Raw genomic sequence first — 23,743 nt, 5'->3', positions numbered from 1 at the left:
TGGTCAAGGAACAAAATAAGCCAAGAACTTAAGTTTCTGAACGTCTTGTCAAACTTACAAGATACATAACAAAAAAGCAAAGTATTATGCCTGACTTGTCACAGAGAAAAGGTAGTTTAAGCACCAAAACATCAAGCTTATGAAAGACGGAACTAAATTTAATGTTGATTACAAAGATTTGATAGAAGCATTAGCGTGTGGTGTAAATAAGTACCTATGGATGTATGAGGGGTGAATGAGAGGTATGTGGAGATGAAAATGCACTTGTAAATACATTTTCATAGTCGAGTGAAATAATTAAATGCCTGATGATATCGCATACAAGCAATGGGTTACTGTTGACCGTGCAGAGACGATCACAGTGGCAAAGCCTCAAGAAACGTTTCTAGAATCACTCATAGGGAAAGAACAGTCCACCACTATGTTTCAAATATACACCCAGTCTCAAGTAAAGACATTAAAAGTACTCTGACCAAGGAAGAATGTGTTGTTGTAGGTGACTTCTCTGAAAATGTTAGTTTTATTGTACAAGATAAGATCCGGAGTTTTTACAGGATTTAACAACTGGATTAACAAAATGCTACCGTAAACCTTTTTGTGTATTTATTATATTGATGAAGACTCTGGACTGGAAAATACCATAGCCTTTGCAACATAAGCAACCATCTGCAGCACAACACTGCAGTAGTCCATACTTTTCAAAAATACCTTATTGAAGGAAGACATAATAAATTATGTACCGGCCATAAAAAAGATAATATATTTCACTGATGGAACAGCCAGTACAAAAATAAAAACTTTTTTAATCTATGCTGCCATGAAAATAATTTTGGAATTCCAGCTGAGTGGCAAATTTTTCTACTGAGCACGGAAAAATGCCTGCTAAGGTGTAGGTGGCACTACAAAGAGCAAAGTGACTAAAATGACTCTTTTTACTCTCCGTAAAAAATACTATTTTGTTAAAAAAACCTTACATGTATTCAATACTTTTATGTAGACAGTAAGGAAGTAGCAACAAATATATTAGAACTACAAGTTAGATTCAAAGGATGTCTACCAATTACTGGAAAACGATCCGTTCACACATCTGTACCGTACAACTTATTACACAAAATCTATACACATTCTATATCCTATACACAAAATCTTATTACACATTGTACAGTCAACTTACGCATCCGTACACTATGTCATTAAACTTGATTCATTTTATACCGAATATGTTCAAATGGCAAATCTTACAGATAACTGAATGTTGAAGGTTTATTCATCATTTAAGCTCTAAATCAATTAAGGAAATCGGAAATATCCTCTTAGGATGTATTTCGTTTAAAGCTTTCTACTCGTGCGATCCACATTAATTCCATATGTGTTCACTTCTACTGCATATTTTTCAAGTGAATTATTGTTTCATTCATTCTTGGTAGACTGATATTACCGTCATAAGGGCTGAGGAAAGAATAAATTATTATTGAAAGAATAAACAGAAATAACAGATAACACGCCTTGTGTTTTCGAAGCACGAACAGAATGAGTATTGGTTGTCAAAATAGTGATGTTCTAGGTCTTTTCTAGAGAACTAACCGGTTATAATTTTATCTAAATTCACAGATTATGATTTAAGACAACTTAAAATCTTTACTTTTACCAACAAGTCATAAGATTCATAATCGAACGATACCATAGAAAGACGGAATCGAAATAGAAAATGCGATGTAATTTTGCAATCATCAGCATGACCAAGCATTTGCGGTCTTGTGAAACGGCGAGTCACAAAATTACATCTCAATGAGTCTGGGTCCGATTCACTAAGGTCAAGAAACTGCAAGTCATTATTCGGTGGAAACTGGAACCAGAATAACCAGTATGCGTTACCTGAGGCCTCTGCAGACACTACTATAATCATAGATTCAAGAAGTATACTACTGCCTATGTTAAAATGTTTGTACAGATGTATTTGGTACGGGTATAAGCTACAACTATCACCTATGGACGTTAAACTCGTCCCCGGATTGCCTTTAGTTATTAACAAATCTGGTAGAATTGTGTAGAATTCAATGTATTCAAAACCTTACTGCTATAATATTTTAGGATAGGATTGTTAAGTTTGGACTATCGCTATGGCTTTCGGTTATAAGAAACGTGTACAATCCAAAAAAACTTAGCACAGAGAACCTACAGACTCCGAAGGCTGGAATTTATTTTAAAAATCGACAACCTACTATAAGTAAACTATTGGAAATACAGAGAAGACAGAATTTATAAAATAACCCTATTTGAAAACTCTAGCTCGGAAATCGATTGAGTAAATTAATTTTGTTTCGTGGGATACCCACAAAGATACCTATAGATAGGCTTTAAAATTTTAAAATCATGGCATGTAGCATATCAATCAATCCTTTTAACTTTGTGCAATGATTGGAAAATCGGTTAAAAGCAACCCGAGACTGAGTTAACAATTATGTTTTTAGCTAGGATTTGTGTTTTTGAATTAGCTGTAAAACAGATTCTTTACGATTTCATTATTTCTGTTGATTTTATACTAGGCGACAATTTAGTTATAACAGTGACATTTGTAAACTGAAATAGACCATCTATAATCCATCTTCATGAACCGGCTTTAGCTATATTTTGTTCAGGAATAAAAAAACATAGTTGAACGAGCCACTCATAACCACGAACAACATGTAGTTTTCTCAATTAATTTTGTATAATTTGCTAGTTTAATATGGGAAAATATGCTATGGTATGCAATGAGGAATCGCTATAGCTAATTAGCATTTTCAAAAATATAAAATTTGATCTAACTATATTTCAACATAACTTACTACTACAACTAAAATACATATTTTCAAAGAGGATGAAAGCAACGATAACTATGTTACGAATAAAAATTGTAAACGTAGTAAGATTTTAAGGGATGATGAATCCACATGTAATAAATTATAAATCTATAAAATAAAGAAGTATAAAAATGTTTATTGTACTAATTATTTTCCAACCAAACCTTCTTGTCCTAATATTAAAGAAAATGTTGAAAGTAACCACTATATTGTAGTAACAACCTTACAGAACGCTAAGAATAACCTAAAAGCTTTAAACATGAAGCTCTTCGCAATTCTTGTCCAAAACAAGAGTGGCCTTGCTGAAGAGGAGGATCGTCTGGCCTTGGCCTTGTGGTAATAACAGATGTAGGTTGCCGAAGATTGTAGACGGCGTGGAGGGGAGGTGATGTAAGAGCTGCAAGCTGCCGCTGTCAGATGACTACAACTCCAAACTCAACAGTCACCTGTCTACTCGCCAAGATCAAGGACCGGAACATCTGACAAGTAAGTAAACATTTGTGTATACTCAGATCGCTGATTCACCTGGTTACTCATTGTATCACTTTTTGTAACGGGATATGATTTTTAACACCTTGCCGCAATAACCTAAACCTACATCTAAATACATTGCAACAGTTTTTGATCACTGCCAGGTCGCGAAAACTTCGTTTAAAATAATATATTTGCATGTATGTATACAGGAAGAATCACGTAAGGTGTCTACTATTCTTTCCACTTGCCTTTAAAAGATTCTTGTCTGTTTGTATTATATTGTATAGATTTAACCCTTACATTTGTTTAGTATAATAATTTAAACTAGTGGATTGTAGGGACATAAGTCCCTAAAAAGCTCAATAATATAAAACAAATAATTCTAATAGTGAAACAAACTAAGAAATATATAATCTATGTGTCAGAATCCCCCTGTACACCATATCTTTTGTGTAAAAAAAGTTTGTTGTTTGTTTTTGATAATGTTATTTTCATTAAATCAATAAATCATTCGAATCACTACATAGGTTTAACTCTTCTAAAGGCAGCAAACATATAATTGTTTGTGAATAAATAGTGGTTTATTGCGGTAGCTTTGGTCTCGTGGTTAATGGTGATAAAAAAAGACTTCTCTGATTGGAATTTAGGAAATTGTCTTCATCAAATATGAAAAGGCAAATAAAGGTGTGTTGAGGTAAGCTTAGTTCTTGGCCAAACCCGCTAAATAGGCATCCCTACCCAGTTTATATTTCTAAGTTTATACTCCTTTTGTTAAGGTTCAACAACATTAGTGTAAAGTAAAGGCATCCCATTGACAAAACTTAACCCTAGATTGTTTTCTGATCAACAAACAAAAACTACAATTAGTGTAAGTTTATGTGGTGGTATACCCTACCTCTTAAAGTGCGATATGTTTACGTTTCATATTCTATCAAATTAGGCCTAATCATCGACACCCTCCTAACTCTTTTGAGAGCAACAAACAGTGCCTGTTTAAAATCTCTAAACAACATTGTTTTTCTTCCCATTGGAACTTGTCATAGTACTTACTTAATAATTAACAAATATATATTTCCTGTACGAACCTATTCCATCTTTATTCCTAGGTTGTTTTCCAAGAGTAGCCGTTGAGGTTATTCCACTTCATAAACAATATTGATTAAACACTACAATAAATCTAAAATTTAAAAAATAAAGAAAGTTTAGGATAAATCTATAACATATGTTTTGAAATAAAAACAAAGCAGAAGTTTTGCATTTAATATTGAATCGTTAATTATTTAGTCTATGTGGTTATTTGTATAAAACCAAACATTAGAATCGGTTGAAAACACACACGAGTAGGAGTTTTTGTTTACAAAATAATCCCGTCAAAATTGATCTTTGTAGAGACCTGGCAGTTCTATTTCTGTTTGTTTACATAGAAATGTCAAAGGAAACGTAAAAATTATGAGTTTGCTCGTTGTTTTCATGGAGACCAATCAATATTTACTTTTATAACTATCACCTCAGAACTTTGAAAATCCTTGGGGGCAATGTCGAAGCAGGAATAGTTAATACAAATCCTTGCAGCTGTAGCTTTATTTTTAAAATTTAAGCCCAATAGGACAGTTGTCACGGTCATTCCGACGATGATGGAGGGTGAGGACAATTGGACCTGTATGTCACATTTCGTCCAGCGTATTCTGTGTGCAAAAAAGGGGTTCTACCTGTGTGGGTAAAAGCATTTTTACCTCCTCTCCCTAAAAAAACCCCAGTCGGTTCAGTATTTACAAAAATACACACATACAGACCTTTCCTTCATAATACTATATATTAATCTAATTTGGCAAATTATTTATTTCATCCAATACTATTGATATTTTACCAAAAATACTTTTGGCGAATTTCCCATATAGGAAACAAACTATTACCGTAGGTCTCGTGGTACGTTCTAGACCCGGGACCGATTTACTTTTTCCTTTTGAGGTCCCCAGACGCAAAAACACAATCCGTTCAAATTCATATAAAATATGTTTGTCCGTTAGCGCGATAACTCGAGCAAAAATGGGCAGATTTTGATGAAATTTGGTACAATCGAACGTGTTCGAGAACCAGCATGATAGGACTACGGGAACGGGGGTTTACGGTTTTATAGGGTAAAAATTTTTTTTCTATTTGTGACTTTAGAGTCATAACATCAAATTTTACAATTTCTTTCCAAACCATTTCGAAGAGCTTTAAAAGAAAAGAAATAACTTTGTATATTGAAGCGTTGTGCCTAACGTTTACGGAGATAATTTAAAAATTGTAAATTGAAAATTGCCATGTTATTCTATGGGAGAATAAATAATCTGTGGTAGTTTGCTTGTTTGTGGATACATTTTAAACAAATTTGGCAATTTTGTTTATTTCATACTAAGCTAACAACATATAAAAAAATAACACACCTCATTCCTTTCTTGTAGCAGCAAACCTAAGTACTCATTAAAATTTGAATAGGAAATCAATCTTACAATTTTAAGGGGATATTTTAGTATAAATCCAGCCAGGTAAATGGAAATTCACTTAGTCTGCAGGTTTGCTGCGGCGGGGGTGTTTTGATTTCCCATAGTAGCAAATGTACTAGTTAGATCTAATTTATTTAAATGGGCAATACAAATTACTTGTTCAGGAAACATGTCTTTAAAACGCAATTAGACAAACGAAGTGAAATTTGCTTAGTCTACAGGTTTACTGTGGCAGTAGAGTGTTTAGATGTGAAAATCATAGGTATTGAAAATATATACGTAAAACACCATTAGTATAGAAAGGGTATTTAAAACTAATTAGTTTTAACATCAACGCTTGTTTGTATATTATTTAATGATTTATCTTGTTTTCAGGATGATCGTGGAAGTAGTCCTCTCGTTGAGTCTCATTTTCATTGCTCTATACTATTATCTTACAAAGAAATATGACTATTGGGAAAAGAAGGGTGTTGAATATATAAAGCCCGTTTTTCCGTTTGGCACTATGTGGGATCAAATGAAGGGGAAAACAGACGCTGGGACACTACTAACAAAGAACTATACGGAAAACAAGAAGAAGGGACTGAAATATGTCGGTTTACATACGCTTCGACAACCGACACTTTTAATCTTAGATCTTGACTTAGTAAAACACATTCTCACAAAAGATTTTCATAATTTTGTTGCGAGAAACTTTACTCCAACAACTCATGAATACATCTCTAAGCATTTGTTCTCATTAGAAGGGCAGGAGTGGAAAGATATGAGAACCAAACTAACACCAACATTTACATCTGGGAAAATGAAAAATATGTTTATTCTAATGGAAAAATGTACACAACAACTTCAAGATCATATTGAAAATGTCATTTTAAAGAAAGGAGAATTTGAAGTCAAAGATCTCATCGCAAGATTGACAACAGATATAATTGCTACGTGTGCTTTTGGATTGGAAGTAAACTCTATTCATGATCATGACAATGACTTTTTCAAGGTTGGGCAAAAGATTTTTCTTCCAAATAGAATGAACTTGTTTAAGTTCCTCATGCATTCAAATTTTCCAAGAATTTCAAGATTATTAAAAATAGATTTTTTTGACCCTCAAATATCCGTTCTCCTTATGACAGTTATGAAAGACACTATCGAATATCGTAAAAAAAATAACATCATAAGGAATGATTTTGTAGATTTGTTAATAAGGGTGAAAGAAAATAAATCTTTGGAAGACCATGACGAAGAATCCAAAAATGAAATGAAAGATGCTTCCAAGTTTTTAAATATTTTGAAAAATAGCTTACAAGATATAAAACACCAAGAGAAGGACCGTAAGTATACTTGACAATTATAAATCCATAACACTATTTAGACATAGACTTCAGCTTTCCTTTTGGTAACGTCGAGGCAGGGTTAACTTGCTACCTTTCAAGTGAACTTTGCGTCGATGATTTGAAGTTCACATATTAAAACAAAATATGGTAATGCATGATGTATATAATACTCCTAATCAATGGATTAGTATCCTAGGATCCATGTCACATTTGAAAATAATACTAACATAGAACAGAAAACATATCCCTAAGCCGGAATCTATCTACTGTATGTATATATAAAGTTAAAAAGGATTACGAACTTTTAGAAACCCGTAAGCCGCACGCATATGTGTCAGAGGTTTGGTTTGTTTGTTTTTTGTTTACTTGAGTTAGTATTTTGATCCTCGTTGTAGATGTTTGCATTACAACAAATTGATTAGTTTTTACTTTCTCCCCTTATACCATAGTATATACAGTAAGTATATAGAGAAAGTATTGTTTTCGTCAAAATTTTCGAGTTTGAGTGGATATTTCCGTTTTGGGTCCCCCTCGACCCAAAAAGTGGTGTTCGAAGTGATGTCTGTGTGTGTGTGTGTGTAAGTGTGTGGACTGTTTTTAAAAGTATACTTAAAATTAGGGACCCATATTATTATCTGAAGCATTCTTGCCCCGTCGCTAAGCTCGGGCAGAACAGTTATTATAGTATTTGGAATTGGTGGTATACCTATATTTCCCTACCTACTTTAACAATAATTAGTTTAAAACATATATTGGAACAAACTGTCAGCAATGTTTGTATTTTTAAGAACTTGCAAAATACTATGATATACAAAATATCAAAAGAAAATGTTACATTGCAGATCTTACACTAGAAGAAATGACTGCCCAGGCATTTGTTTTCTTCGCAGCAGGGTTTGAAACAGCTGCGTCCACAACTAGTTTCTGTCTTTACGAGTTGGCCAAAGCTCCTGAAGTTCAAGAGAAACTCCGAAGAGAGATTGATGAAGTTTTGGCCAACCACGATGGCAAAATAACATATCAATCTATACAAGACATGCATTATATGGATATGGTAATGAATGGTAAGTTGGTCATTGACACATGCTTTTACGTCCCATATACAATACACATTATTACAATGAATAGATAGTTACTTGGGTAGTTGTTACAGGAATGTAAATGCAATCAATGTATACTTGTAGTTGTCAAAAAAATGATTAAAAGTATTTATTGACTAACAGTATATAGGTACATAACTTCTGGACTCTTTCCACCAAAAATATTATTTTTATAAATTTGTAATGATTACGTCTTTTTTAGGACTTTATAGTCTTATTTTAAAAATGTCAACCAAATCAGCGATGAATTGTTATACATGACCTTCTTCATTAGATTTTTTTATTCATCTATTCTACATATAAATCACAACCTTGACTGAATTACCTCAAGACGTTTTTAATACATTTTTACTGTCTAGAAAGCAGTTTTTTGTAAATGTTTCGTAATCAATTCAAAATTTTTTAAGAATTTTTTTTTATAGAGGTACAGCTTTTTCCGGTTTATAATTTATTAATTGATTGATTGAAAGTGTGTTTTTTTAAATACCTAATTTTTGTATTTAAAATAAATATGCTTCTATTTGTTACATATAAAAATTTATTTCAAAATAATTAGCCTAAAATACTTGGACAATTAAGTTGATAATTTTACACAACCTAAATGCAATGTAGGTGCGAAGTTGTAAACACATTTCATGCACTTAGATTACAAAGATCTCAGAATCAGTAATTAGTGTTGGTTCAGTTTAAGAAGAGACAAATCTGTTATCTTCAATCAAATTCGTGGCAAACAACTACAAATATATAAAGACCCAAACCCATTTTTGCAGAAATGCTCTACAACATTTCAGTCAACAAACAAAAACAAGCGGAGAATTAACCTTGAACCCTATCATTAAATCATAGAAAATACGACGTATGGAATTGGTTAATCAATCTATCTATACAATTATAAAAATGAGGTGGCGTCTGTCTGTCTGTGTAGCTGCCAAAAATACTAAACCGAAACAGCCCAAATTAAGCACAAAGCTGGTCCACATATCTAGGAATCTCATAGGCCTATTCACTTTCCTGAGTTCCTCTCGGGCTACTCTCCTTGGATGTCCAAAGTTTTGAGGTGAGGTTTTCAAAAGTAAACATGGAAGCATGATAAAATTCACAATATTTGTTTACCTTCGCGTTGACATTTTAATGTAAACAGTCAGAACTGCTAAATAAAGCGAATTTGAAAATTTCAGACGGCTGATCCAAACAAATTGGGTAAAAGCTATTTACCTTACAAGGGTAGTAAGAGCGATTTTACATCACGCAGGTGAATATTGTGCAACAAGCGGATCGAGTTGCATAATTTACCTAAGTGATGTAAACACGCTCTTGCGTAACGTGTAACGTACAAGATTTCACCTGACCTGACAATATACAGGGGGTTACGTACAATATTTTTCATTATCCATTTCACCCCGCGGCGAGCGAAATCTGGCAACGTCGCATCCGAGGCATAGTCCAGCCGGCTCCCGCCATTAGTTTGCACAGATAGACGGCGCATCACAGGTGATTAACCTGTTTGTTTTACACGATTAGAGACAATATAGTATTCGTAGTGACAGTGTGTTATGCCTCATAAGCGTATCATGCCGGGATGTAAAAATAACCACCTAAAAGCATTAACAACTGAGGAGTATATACAATTATTTCACTTCCCTTTAGAAGGTCCGCATCAAGATGAGTGGATTAGAGCTATAGCCTAAATTTAAACTTAATCAAGAACCACGTTCTGATTAAGAAAATACACATTTTCTACTTTATTAAAACTAAAGTAAAACATATTGGATAAAAAATGTAAAACTAAAATATTAATAGTAATAGTATGAACAAACAGTGTTTGTACCTCTTATGTATTATCAAAATGAAAAACCAATACACTATTGATACAGATAATTTGAAATATTTTAAATAGGCAAGATGTTTTCAAAGTCTTGCGCAGTTGTGTTTTGTACATTTTACTATTAAGGAACGCGGCAGCGTTCCGCCCCGCCAAGTCCCCCAGCGGTACACAGCTGCTGCAGTGTATATATACATGACGTGACAAAGTGGCTTTTTTACTCGTCTATAGCTCTGAAGAAACAAAAGCTATTAAAATAATTGTTCATCTACTGGATAGGGGCAATCATTCTCAACAAAATAAAAAAAAGAATTTAAAAAACGGTTGTGTTTGAGCAAAGAAAAACTAGTTTGAAAATTCACAAATTTTCCGTGTTCTCCTTCTTCTCCTTAAATGTTGACGGATCTACAGCCCAAACCACTGGCTCAATTTTAATGTTCTTTATGTTGTGTGAAAGCCCTTAGCGTGTAGATGTGCCTTTTGAGGGTCTCAAGTCGGTACGTTGACCCATAAACCCTTGGCAAGCCCTCAAAGTACGATTTTGGCCCATTTAAATAACATGGGATTAAAATCAAAACAAATCAAAATAAAAAGAAGGACCAGCTGCGATTAAATATCAATAAATTTAAATGTTAGAGAAATTTATAGGAACAGCTGATGATTATTTTAAAACTTTTATAAAGTATTTTTTTCAGGTATACCGAATGATTTGAACTACTTACTATATAAAATTACTTAGAGAAGAGATATTCCCCCCCGTGACGGTTCCAAGGGGGGGGGGGCTACAGGGGCTAAAGCCCCCCCTCCTTGGACCCTGGAAAAATAAATTTAAACGCACATTTCGTCCTTAAAACACGCAATGTCTTAAACACACATCAATGTAGATTTTATTAAACTTAATAAGCGATAGCAGGAGTAGTATTAAGTTCCACATAGATCAACTTTGTGGACAATAGCACAGCAAATAAAACAATATTACGCAATTGAAAGTTAGTTAGTTGGACACAATTATATACATTAATATGGCTTTAGAAAGTCAGTAAACAGCTTTTAGGACAATATTGCCGTAGCCTACAATATGTTTTGAGATTTTATGAATGCAATCGTCATAGTTAGTATTAAAATGTCTACTTATTCATGACAAATAAAAATGGGGAAATGGGAGGTTTTGCACACAGTTCTAGACGTTGAAACTGGCTGTAGAAAGTCACCCAAGGGCTCAATTTACACTAGTCTTTAGATATACGGGTTTAATTATCAGAACACTTATGTAACACCAACGCATTGCCAGTAATGTTGGAATTCACTTCAATATTAGGTTGAATTCTATTTAAGTTGGTAAAAGCTTTAAAAACGTTAAAACAGAGGGCTATTACTTTCAACACCTTTATTTACAATTGAACTCACAACAATAAGCATTTAAATCATAATTAAATCTTAGCAATGAAATATAAAGTACAAAGAATAAAATATATTCATCTGCCCGAATTTTAAGTCAACTATAAATTGGTGCTAAGTAGGCCACCAGATGCAATCACATTTTATACATATGTTTCTATATAATTATATACTAGGATACTAGCTAAATTATTTAACTAAGTCTTTTAACATTGTATTAATAATTTTAACAGCTGTAAATAAAACGTGTTTGTTGTCTTTTTCATGTTTACAAAAAGAGCAGCATTGTTTATGTGTAGTGAAGAGATCTAGTTTAAGAACATTGAGAACATTTCTTAGGACCATTTGGTAAGATACCATGGCTATGTTTTAATTACATTTTAATAGCTCTTGGACTAAAAAATGTCTTCAAGCCTCTACATCAATATCAGCTCCCACAGGACTAAGTGCTTACAACATCAATGGTTCTACGATCAACAAAGTGTTTCAGCTGCCAGTTGAGCATGGAAAAACTCCAAAGTACAAAGCTCTTACTGATGATGTTTTAAAAATGTTGAGATCCAACCTGAAAGATGTGGTGCTCTTCATAATAGACGAAGTGTCCATGGTCTCCAATCTAACATTGATGTACATAAATCTCAGATTGTGTGAAATATTCAACACCTCAGACCAAAGTAACGGCTGGTTTGGTAAAAAACATATACTGCTCTTTGGAGACCTTTTACAACTTCCACCAGTACACGAAGACTCCCCATTCATTGAACTTGACAGTAGCAAACTTAGTTCTTTTGTTGGCTCTCTGTCTTGTGTTAACATCTGGTCTGAACAGTTCTCTTATGATGAACTTACTACAAACATGCGACAAGCTCAAGATTCTAAGTTTGCTGATGTGTTAAGCAAAGTCAGAGTAGGCAATATGACCGTTGAGGACATCCGTCTAATTGAAAGCAAGAAAATACATCTTAATGGAAAAACTGCTTGTGAAAACCTTTCTCTATTAGGAGATTACTTGTCTGCTTTTCCCAACAATTCTGTGTGTCTTTGTTCAACTGGTTACCAATGCTCCATAATAAATGATGAAATGGTCAATAGAATAAGTGGTCCTGTCGTTAACTTGGTTGCAAAAGACTCAGTTGACTGTCTACCTCGTCAACAAAACAAAGTTAAAAAGATACTGTCCTCTTACAACTCTGACTGCAGCAGAACGGCTGGTATGGAGAAAATTATTCCTATTAAGGTTGGTGCTAAAGTTATGTTGCTTAGAAACATTGACGTCACTGTGGGGCTAGTTAACTCCGCCATTGGAACAGTAACGGGGTTGAGGTTTAATACAGACAATTCTGATGACGTAGACTCAGTGACAATTAACTTTGATTGTGGCATTACCCATCACCTACAGCGAGTAAACGTCAAGTTTCAAGTGATGGATAACGCATTTGTGTATCGAGAGCAATTCCCGATATCGATGTCCTACGCGGTTACAATTCACAAATGCCAGGGCCTCAGCTTAAATAGCGTAATAATTGATATTGGGGAGTCCATATTTACATGTGGCCAATCATATGTTGCCTTGTCACGAGTGACTTCATTAGAAGGGCTTCATCTTATTAACTTTAACCCAAGAGATGTGAAGCCTCAGAAATCCGCCATTCTCGAATACAACAGACTAAGGCAGAAGTACAGGTCTGACCTTCCACTTTACAACACAAGTTGTGACTCCTCTTCGGCTCCTTATGTGAGAGACAGGAAGTGGTGCCAGACCAAAAATGTCGAAAAAGTGCAGGATGAGAGTACAAAACCGGTACCCTCTGCAAAGACTACCGGAAGATCGAGAGTTCAGTCAACTTTAGCATTAAAATTTATTTTTTTTTTCAGAGAAAAGAGTATTTTTATTTGAACGGTTAATTTTCTACAAAAATAAATAAAATCTAACAAAAAACCACTAAGTGGTAACACTTTCCCCGCCAAGTCAGCAATCCAAAAAAGATAATAAATCATTACTTTTTCCGCCAAGAAAAACAATGTAATGTATGTAAGTTTGGCAACTTGGCGGCAGACTTTTGCTTGGTTTTTCTTTCATTTAAGTTACGTTCGTGGATAATTTCACAAATCAACTTCTCTAATTAATTAGTCCAACTAAGTATAATAATTTCGAGGTAATCAGTAAATATAAAACCATCACTATTATGATTTTATGAAATGTGGCACAAATAAGGTCAAGTTTTGTAAAATAAGCTCTCACCTAGCAATGTACTAATGGGAGAGATACTGGCTCAATGAAACTAGTTTTATGGTATTTTTAAAGTGATCGAGCAAAAGTCTGCCGCCAAGTTGCCAAACTTACATACATTACATTGTTTTTCTTGGCGGAAAAAGTAATGATTTATTATCTTTTTTGGATTGCTGACTTGGCGGGGAAAGTGTTACCACTTAGTGGTTTTTTGTTAGATACATGTATTGCATACATTTCCTATGCATTTAGTCAGAGGTGTAGCAATATTTCTTCTACCTTAGTACAGTTCTGCATGGACATTCAATGACAAAATTTTAAAATAGCCTATAACAGCTTTGCATATTTCGAAACTAAGTTTGAAATTATAGTATCACCCATAGATTAATAGGCAAGCGTGTTTAAAACCTTTTTTCTCAGCTTGTGTGCAACACAGAGAAAATATACGCTTACTATTATAAAGATATTTTCCTTTAGATGTGCAGAATCCCTTTATAAATGTAAATAGACAAAAAATTACATGGGCTGCCATGCTGGTGACAGAATTACAAAGAAATGAACAGAATATCAAATCAAATAAAAGAAATTCCAATAAAATGTTTAATTTACAACGTGGGTTAGTAGATAAGTCTGAAAATTACATATTTTTGGTCGAGTTTTCGACCAATAGACGACCAGTTCATAATAAAATTAAAAAGAATTATAAGGGAACCTAGGCCTATTTGTAAAAGTATATTATATTTTCATAACTCATTAGGTTCCAAAATGGTTACGTTTTTATTACAAATGTATATCGCTTGAACATATATTCAGGGTTGTAATTAAGTGGTGAATATACGTTTATATAAACATGTATTAATTAGTATTTCGTAATAAAATCTGAAAAATGGTAAGCGGCATTTCGTGTTAAAAATAAATCTTTTGAACTGGCTACATTTTCATAGCTTTAAACGTGAATAAGCGCAGTTTTGGCGAAATGTTGCACGTTTTAACGTTGGCGGCAATACCCGGAGTTGGACCAGGGTGGGGATGAGTCGTGGCGTTGCCACATCGAAGGCCGCGGCCTTATTAATAGAGACAGTAACGTTCTTTTACAAACAAAAGCTAGGTTTTTGCTGATTCAGCTGATTTCTAGCGTTTTTTACAACAGAACTATGTGGTAGGATTATTTATGCTATTGATTATGGAAAATTAAGTTATATTGTATATTTAAATGTGAACAATAGGACATTTATAATGTAGGTCATACTTTTTTATTAGATTTGGTGGCTCTTTGTTTACAAATTTTACTTAACAAATGTTTGTATGTTTGTATAGTACATCTTCCCGTTGCGAAGCACGGGTACAGCAGCTAGTAATTTATATAAATTTAAATCTCATTATATTTGTGCATACAATTTGGTTATGCTCCTTGTTTTCAAATAAGTTTAAAAAAATAACTATGAAAAATGACTTAATCCTTTGTAGTGAGGATTTGTTGTATTAACTATGAGCTGTATTATTGTGTAATGTACAGAGACACTGCGCCTGTATGCGTCTCTACCCTTTCTGACCAGAGTGTGCACGGAGCGTTATCAACTTCCTGGCACAGATCTAGTCATCGACGAGGGAGTCCGCATCACTATTCCCTCCTACTGCTTCCACCACGATCCTGATATCTTCCCCGATCCCTACAAGTTTGACCCGGAGCGCTTTACTGACGAGAACTGTCATAGCAGACACCATTACGCCTTTCTACCCTTCGGCGAAGGACCGAGGATTTGTATCGGTGAGCGTAAGATCATTTTAAGGCTAACTCTAATATAGTTTATGAGGCTTAGTTCAAGAAAGAATACATTATTCCAATTAATTGATTAGGATTTTACTTCATTTTATCATTCTACAGAGGATTTTAAGCTTGTGTCAGGATTTTTCTTGAATTTATTTTGAGGGTTGGAACATTGTCACGTGTGTGGTAATCAATAACGAGGTTCGACCGTAGATTCCATCCAGCTCCTGTCACAGCCAAACGAGCTAGTACTGAAAGTAGAAAGTAAAGAAATCTTTTCGCCATCGTCCCTTCTCCTTGGCTGATTACACATGTTCTTTTATTCTGAATGTGCGGTTCCCCTTTATGGTCTTTTTAGAATGTGGATGCAATTTTGAGACTTATTTACTCTTGGAATTTTCGCTATAAACCTACTCATTTAGAAACTACATGATGTAAAATATACATGATGTAATTTTGATTTAGGCTGTAACTCCTAACCGAGTGGGTTTATAGAAAAAATGTCTAGAATAAAAAAGTTTTTAAATTGCATTTTCTATCAGAAAACAGGATAAAATTGGAATACGGAATATAAATATTGGGAAATGGCGGCTGAATTTAAAAAAAAACTAAATTCATATTTTTAACTGCCACAAAAAATAAAGGAATGTTCCCTCTTTTAAAGTTGTCTCTAATTCTTACCGGATATCCCAATGGTGGCCTCCTTGAGTTGATCACCCTGTATATTAAAACGTAACAAGGTCTTTCACGATTCTGAATAAACCACTTTACAGATTTTCATGATTTTTGTGTTGAAAGATAGATAATTTTGAAAGGAACGGAATGTCGAAGTCATAATTTTAGTTTAGCACTTCATTATTGTTATTTATTTATTTATTTTTTGTAATAAGTTGCTGGGTTTGATAATAGGTAAACATATACGGACCAGTTTAAGATAATGGAGGTTGGGATACGAAAGAACAGAGAGATAAGAGAAATGTTTATACACCCAGATGTAGGAGTGATTTCCAAAAGTAAAATGTTCGGATAGGCAGGCTATGCGTGGTGGAGAGACAATACTTTTGTATACCAAGGAGTAGGCCTACTACAAAGTACGTAGACGACTATTTGGAAGACATATCTAGACTGTAATCTAATAGAAGAGGCAGGAGATTAAAAGATAATGGGAGGCCAGAATCCTCTTTAGGTTTCAATGGCCACGGAGGGATGATAAGGTACGGTAAGTGATACTATGCAATGGAAGGTGGTTTTGTATGTAGCTCCTGTCGCTGTACTCAAAACCAGTGTGTATGAATCGATCGCCAATCTTACGTAAAGGCTTTTCAAATTACACTATTGCTATTTTATTGTAAAATTATCAGATCTGAAATTTACAACGTATCTATAAGACGAAAGAAATAGGTGGTCACATGACTTTTGTTTACAAGATGATAATCCCCATTTAAACTGCCAGATTTTTCTTAATACATGTAAACTAGTTGTTCTGGTTTATATTCAGATTTAATTGACTACTCCATTCCTGTACGTAGGACGGGCAAACAGCTCGTTTATAATGGTAATCCAATCCTGCTCTTATGCCTGCTCTAATGCTAATAGTAATTTCTTAAACATCTTACATGTTTTAGGAATTAACCTTGTTATTAAGGATTATTTGTAAAATTACAATCATCTAAAATTACAATTTTGTAAATAGCTGTATTTTTAAATAGTAGTCTAGAAAAGGTTAAACATATTTTTCACCACACTATGATGTTTTTAGCTGTTTTATATACGTTAATTGGTGGCTAAAAGTTACGTTTTGCTGGATGCCAGCAGTCATCATCATTTTTGGGGACCGAGCAGATTTTACATCCCTAGGGCCGCAAAATCAGCCGCCCGCTTACTTTCTTAAAACATGAATGCATATTAAATACACAATCAGTATCCATAGCATTGCAATAGAATTGTTTTACTGTCACAGCTGCCTAGCAACTGTTTATTATTATTTTTGCTGATTTCTCAAATTATTTCTTCAAATAACCATAAAGTTGTACTTGTTGACAGTGTGCATTATTATTGGGGTGAAAAGTGGTAATAGTGGTATAAGTGTAGTGAAAAATAGCGTTCGTTCACGGACCGAAATGGTTTTGCAGCTCTCGATCGTTTTAAATTCTCTACCTCGTCTCGAACTTAAAAACCATCTCGAGCCGGCAAAACCTCATTTTTAGCCCTAGGTACGAAATATACTATATCCGTTGGATGAATATACATATGTATATATATATATATATCTTTGTCTTAAGGATGACAAGAAAGCTTTGCAGTCCTGTGGGGCAAAGCTTCGAGTTTACGGAAGAAAGGTAGTCCTCCTAGTTCAAGCGGTTTTGTTTGTAGGTATGAGGTTTGGCAAGCTGCAAGTGAAGGTAGCTCTAGCTTCTATACTCTCCCTCTACGAACTGTCACCAACCCCTGATACACCCGACAAGCTGGAGATCCATCCACACATCGTCTTCACCACACCCAGACATCCCTTCAGTCTCCGAATCACAAAGAGAACTGATTTATGAGGAAATGTTTCTTAACATTGACGTAATAGTTATATAGACTCAAGTTCAAAACTAGTTTTAGAGTTCAAAAGTAGAATCTCAAAATTAAAAAAAGAATTCATCCTGCATATCACACAGTGTTGATTTTACAACTGGAGTAGCTTTCAATTCAACAATAGACAATTTTATTACCAATCTAGATGAATCTCAAACATATATATCAGGCATAATACCATTTATGTCAATAGTTCATAATGTTTGAGGAATAAACATTCGTTTAGACCATAAGTAAAAATATAATTTTAGCTATATTTTATAGCAGATTTTTCAAAGAGGAATATTAATATTTGAAACACATTATTGCATATTAAAAACTGGTTTTCTTTGTATATAGCTAATGTAGAAGATAAGTTATATAAATCTTAACATTATATAACGTATTTAAATATTAATTTAATTTATTTTTCATAAAAATAGAGCTAAACAATTTACAAACAACAAAAATTACTCTATATGTACAAAGTTGACAAATTAAAAAATGAAATAGCGGAATTGACAAAACTAGCCAGATGTAGAGGTGTTGAAGAGCTCCTGTTATTTATAAGCAGAGGGACAAATAGGCTACTATAGCTCGGCCACTTAGAAAACGACCTCCTCCAGCATTGGTTTAGCATTAGCGCGCAGGTCGTTTTCTAAGCGGCCGAGCTATATCAAGTTATTATAAGTTAATACGAGGGAAGAAAAACTGTTACGATAAAAAAAAACATTGCAAAGAAAACTTGGTAAATAATTAATAAGAAACAGGAATAGATGCTAGAAAGTATAATAGTTCCAACACTATGTTTAATAAACGGCATCAGCAATCTGATACATACTTTATCCCATTAGCTCGTCAACAACATTTATCATAGGTAAGCGATGAGAGTAACTTAATAATAAATAAAAAAAAAATAATAAAAATGCCTTTGTTTATCAAACGTTCTTCAGTTACATACTGCTTTACAGGATAATAGGTTAAATAGAAAAAAGTTGCAATTACTTTTGGACCATAATATTTACAGGAATGGGTGGGTTGCACTATTTTGTTTGGAATTTTAACGACCATAACAGACGAATTTCAATCAAAACCCGGAGTTCCCCCCCAAAAATTTTTTTAATTTTGTCATGGGTTTTATGGGAAAATAACATAAGTTAAGTTTACAATGACTTTTGAACTGTAACTTTTACAATTCTAATTATTGTACAATTATCTTAATAAATTACAATTCATCAAAATAGTACTGCAATGTCAAATTTTCTGTTATTTATTATTTACACGAACATTATTTTACATGCCCCCTCAGTAACTTCGCTAGCTTACTGCCAATTTAGCCCAGTCAAATGGTGTTTGAAGTGGAAAGTTCTGGTGTAATTGTTTTTTATAGCTTATTTTATGTTTTTGGGGTTGCTGAACACAAATCTGATGTTGCACTATGTTGTTCAGAATTATAAGGACCATCACATACTAATTTCAATCAAAACCGGGTTTTTTTCGAAAATACAATTTTATCTTATTTTATGGGTTTTTAATGGGAAAATTACATAAGTTACAATAACTATAAAACCGTAATTTTTACAGGAATTGGAGTTCTACTATTTTGTTCAGAATTTAAAGAAATACCACATAATACATTTTTATCAAAATCTGTATTTCCATATCTCTTCTATATCTCAGCCATTTCCGAGAAAGTTTTTCCATTATTTTATGAGTGTTTATGGAAAAATAACAACAACAAAATTGATTAGTACCTACATAACAAATTTCATCAAAATCAAACCATAGGTGTAGTCTGTAGCTCTGCGCACATACAGACACACGTACACACATACACACACAGATATCACTTCAAAACCCACTTTTTTGGTCCCTCTGGACTCAAAACGGGTATATCCACTTATAACTCAAACTGGAAAATGTTTGACGAAAACAATACTTTCTCCATATACTATGTACAGGGGGGGGGGAGTAAAAATTAGAACAATGTTATAAATGATTCCTTAAGATATTAAAATACTTGATAATTTTACTGGAGCCATTGCACATTGCTTCTAAACCCATTATATTTACACTTAGCAACAAGAAAAAAAACATGCCCATAAACTCAATAACAAATCATTTCGATGTAATCCAATAACTGAAAATGAAATAAGTAAAATGAAAAAAAAGAACGATCTTTACGGTCATTATTAGGTTCTCCTAAAATTAACTAAACAATTAAGAAACTAACAATAAAACTATACATAATCCATAATCAATTATTTGGGTAAAATGAGGTGGTTCAAAGCTACATTGAGTATTTCCGTGGTATTTCCTTAAACGTAGCATTATTTATTTAGCGTATATTGTCTTTAATTTAGATTGATATTTTGGTGTCGTTTTTAAAAAGTCCACTCTGGAGTTGTAGGCCTATGTTTTTTCTTAAAATGACCTAAAAGTACTATATGTGAAGGGAATTTGCCCCAGTGGTTCTCAATGCTACGGTTTTAGTCTTATGAAATGGTAATATAAATCAGTTGTGCTCTTTTGTTAGTTATCCTAATTGAATGTATTTTTTCAACATATTTTGTTTTATTGTCATCTCTTAGAATTATTTGTAATAAAAAACACATCAATCGACATTGTTGGTAATAAATGTTTGTGGATTTGATTGGCTATAAGTGAGACAAACTTGTTCCCTGTATAATCCATCTTCTGACATTCGAATCGAAGAGGACCAATTATAATCCAAACTACAAGAACTAAACAATAAGCTACATTGATGAAATCAAACAATAAATGCTTTGGTTGGATATATGCTTTTTCTTACTATCAAATTGTTCAAGTTAGCAAAATGTGAATAGGGAGTCAAATAAATTTTTAATCCCTAGAGACAATTGGCTGCAGTATGACGAAAAGTTATATATCTGACCAAACAAAGTATTTATTTAATATTTGGACACAAATTTCCCTTGCCTATTCTAATTATTGTACAATTATCTTAATAAATTACAATTCATCAAAATAGTACTGCAATGTCAAATTTTCTGTTATTTATTATTTACACGAACATTATTTTACATGCCCCCTCAGTAACTTCGCTAGCTTACTGCCAATTTAGCCCAGTCAAATGGTGTTTGAAGTGGAAAGTTCTGGTGTAATTGTTTTTTATAGCTTATTTTATGTTTTTGGGGTTGCTGAACACAAATCTGATGTTTTCCAACAAAAATTATTTTGACAAATGTGAATTAAAAAATTCTAGTTTTTGGCTTACAACTTTTAAATTATAGGCTAGTAAAATAGGTTTTTGCACATAAATAATTCCTGGAAAGCTGGAGATAATTTTAATCCTTTCTATTTATATAGAAGTAAAAGGATTTGAAGTTTGTCCCACTTTTCGAGGCGAGCTTCTGACCTGGGCCTAACCTAACCTAACCTAACCACAAAAACCTTGAAATTCAGGGTTATTTTTTAGTTTTTGTTAAACGTCAAAAAATCGTCTAGCCTACAGAAAAAACAAATCATAAATGAATTGTAGAGCGTAAAATTCCGCATACATTGAGTATCTGGTGATGAAAATCGAACCAATAATAAGTTATTTATAGGTAGTAATTTAAATCAAGTTATTTTATTAAGAAATTATTGAACATTGAATATTTAACATTTATATTACTTCCAGAAAATGGATACCAAGTACATTTTATTTACAAAGTAATTAATAGAAATTACACACCCCCGCCGCAGCAAACCTGCAGACTAAACGAATTTCCATTTGCCTGATTCAATTTACTCTAAAACATCACTTAAAAATATCGCATTTGTTCACCATTTAAATAGCATTTGTTTAACGAGTACTTAGGTTTGCTGCAACAGGGAGGGTTAAAAAGTGTTTTAACTGTTAATAGTTTGGTATGAACTGAATATATTTTCCACTTTTTATCAAAATATGTTCATAACAAGCAAAATATAACAGTTTACTATTCCCCATAAAAATAACATGGGAATTTTAAATGTATTTTTTTCTCCGTTGGTGCACTATTTGGTGCATAATAAAGCTTCAAAATATTAAATTATTTGTTTTTTTAAGCTCTACAAAATTGTTTGGGAGAAATTGCAGAATTGTATGCTTTTAGGGTCAGAAATACTTATTTTTACCCCCATATAACCCCACCAAAATCCCCGTTCCCATAGTCTGATCATGCTGGCTCGCGAACTTATCCGAATAAATGTAGAGTTACAAGTTTATAACAAATTTCATCAAAATCTGATCATTTTTTCTCAAGTTATCGTGCTAACGGACACTTATATAAAAATTTAAAATATATATATAACGGGGGGGGGGGGGGGAGGCACCGACAGGCGTCTACTTGTTGCTCACCGTAGACGGCCACAGCCCGCTACTGTAGTGTAGACGTCAGTACTTGCATGCTATGCATTCATTCATCGTCATCTACATGTATGTTGCCAAAAAAGTTACATTTAATGAACAACGTAATCCTAGAAGAGATACGATCAGTGGTGTATGAGACGAATAAATATCTCCCTCCACATTCCTTTTTGCAGAAAAAATTAAGATCTTGTTCCCGAAATAAGGTTTTTCTTAAAAGACTGTTCCTCAAGAAGAAGCGTGGGGATAGAAGTAAATGGATAAAGAATGCCTTAGCAATTACACACAGTATCATTAGCGCTGTCAGACCTCCTTCTTTTTTGTCCCCTAAGTAACTAGGGTTATCAACTTTCTTAAAAAAAAGTTTGGGTCGAGAAAATGTATTAATATTATCTCATCTTTAGGATCTCGCCTCTTATTCAGGCCGTTCGACTGGAAGTGTGCGTAATTATGAGACCAGCTTTCCAAATAGACTCCACGACATTTCATCAGTTTGTTTACGACAATGCTGATTTTAATACTCGTACGTTGGATGGATATAATAAATTCTATGCATGGGGGGGATACATCTGATAACACGAAAAAGTGCTATTGCTCCAGATCAGAAAATAGACAGACTTAAAAGTATTTTACCCGCTCATGAAGTTGGGGAGAAGGGGAGTTTGTTTCTTTAAAACGTTTTGAAAAAGGATATTCTCATGGGCTAAAAGATATATAACAGTTGTGGATCTCTGCAACTTATATACTTCAAAGGATAATGACAAATCCTCTGTTGTGGATTTGATGTGGATTTTCAGCAAGTGGAAGATGTGTCCAACATTTAAGGATGGGGTGGATTCATGAAACAAACGACAAATAATCTCCCTTTTCAAACAACGTTTGTAGTTTGCTTGCCTTTTATTAATGCCCCACCATCTGATTACAACATAATATACACGGCACTACTAACTTCAATGGAACAGTGCAGACCTGTGAATCAACAAGCAACTGTGTACACTTTTGACCAATAAGTAGTTAGTCTACAAAGTGATTATTATTTTGACAATGTCATTATCAGAATAGGTGGGTTTCACCTACTTATGTCCTTTTTGAAGACAATAAGTTATATCATGGATGTTTAGTACAATATATGCACTGCTTTCAATAGAGATTCTGACTGGACATGCCTATTCAAGAGCAGATAGAGCACATATTATATAGCCCATGCATGCTTGGCAAAACTTATTTTCAATACAATGGATTTGACGGATTTGACCTTTAAGAATGACTCTTAGTGCTATTCCGTAATTATAATAGGTCGGCTACGCTGTCAGCTAATGAAAACGGCAGTGTAAAGAAATTGGAAACTATAGTTCGGCCGCTT

General features: G+C 33.6%; 1 protein-coding gene across 1 annotated transcript; it reads left to right on the top strand.

The window, feature by feature from the left end:
• Positions 1–3,276: 3,276 nt before the first annotated feature.
• Positions 3,277–20,664, top strand: LOC128985376 (probable cytochrome P450 6a14). Its single transcript, XM_054404813.1, has 5 exons — positions 3,277–3,329; positions 6,182–7,131; positions 7,977–8,198; positions 15,201–15,452; positions 17,826–20,664. The coding sequence occupies exons 2-5, from the start codon at positions 6,183–6,185 to the stop codon at positions 17,996–17,998; spliced, it is 1,596 nt and encodes a 531-aa protein (XP_054260788.1). The 5' UTR covers positions 3,277–3,329; position 6,182; the 3' UTR covers positions 17,999–20,664.
• The last annotated feature ends 3,079 nt before the right edge of the window (positions 20,665–23,743 follow it).

This window comes from Macrosteles quadrilineatus, unplaced genomic scaffold, assembly GCF_028750875.1.
Source record: "Macrosteles quadrilineatus isolate MER2022 unplaced genomic scaffold, UCM_ALF_1.0 Scaffold_2__2_contigs__length_208266976, whole genome shotgun sequence".
Classification (NCBI taxonomy): Eukaryota; Metazoa; Arthropoda; class Insecta; order Hemiptera; family Cicadellidae; genus Macrosteles; species Macrosteles quadrilineatus.
The sequence above is the reverse complement of the archived record's forward strand: the minus strand, read 5'-3'. Positions and strand labels throughout refer to the sequence as shown.

What these genes read in the sequence shown, in the direction of transcription:
- LOC128985376 (XM_054404813.1), top strand. Translation starts at nt 6,183, where the DNA reads ATGATCGTGGAAGTAGTCCTCTCGTTGAGTCTCATTTTCATTGCTCTA. An exon ending in AAAACACCAAGAGAAGGACC is followed by an intron (nt 7,132 to 7,976) that starts GTAAGTATACTT and finishes GTTACATTGCAG; the next exon opens with ATCTTACACTAGAAGAAATG. An exon ending in AGGACCGAGGATTTGTATCG is followed by an intron (nt 15,453 to 17,825) that starts GTGAGCGTAAGA and finishes TTTTGTTTGTAG; the next exon opens with GTATGAGGTTTGGCAAGCTG.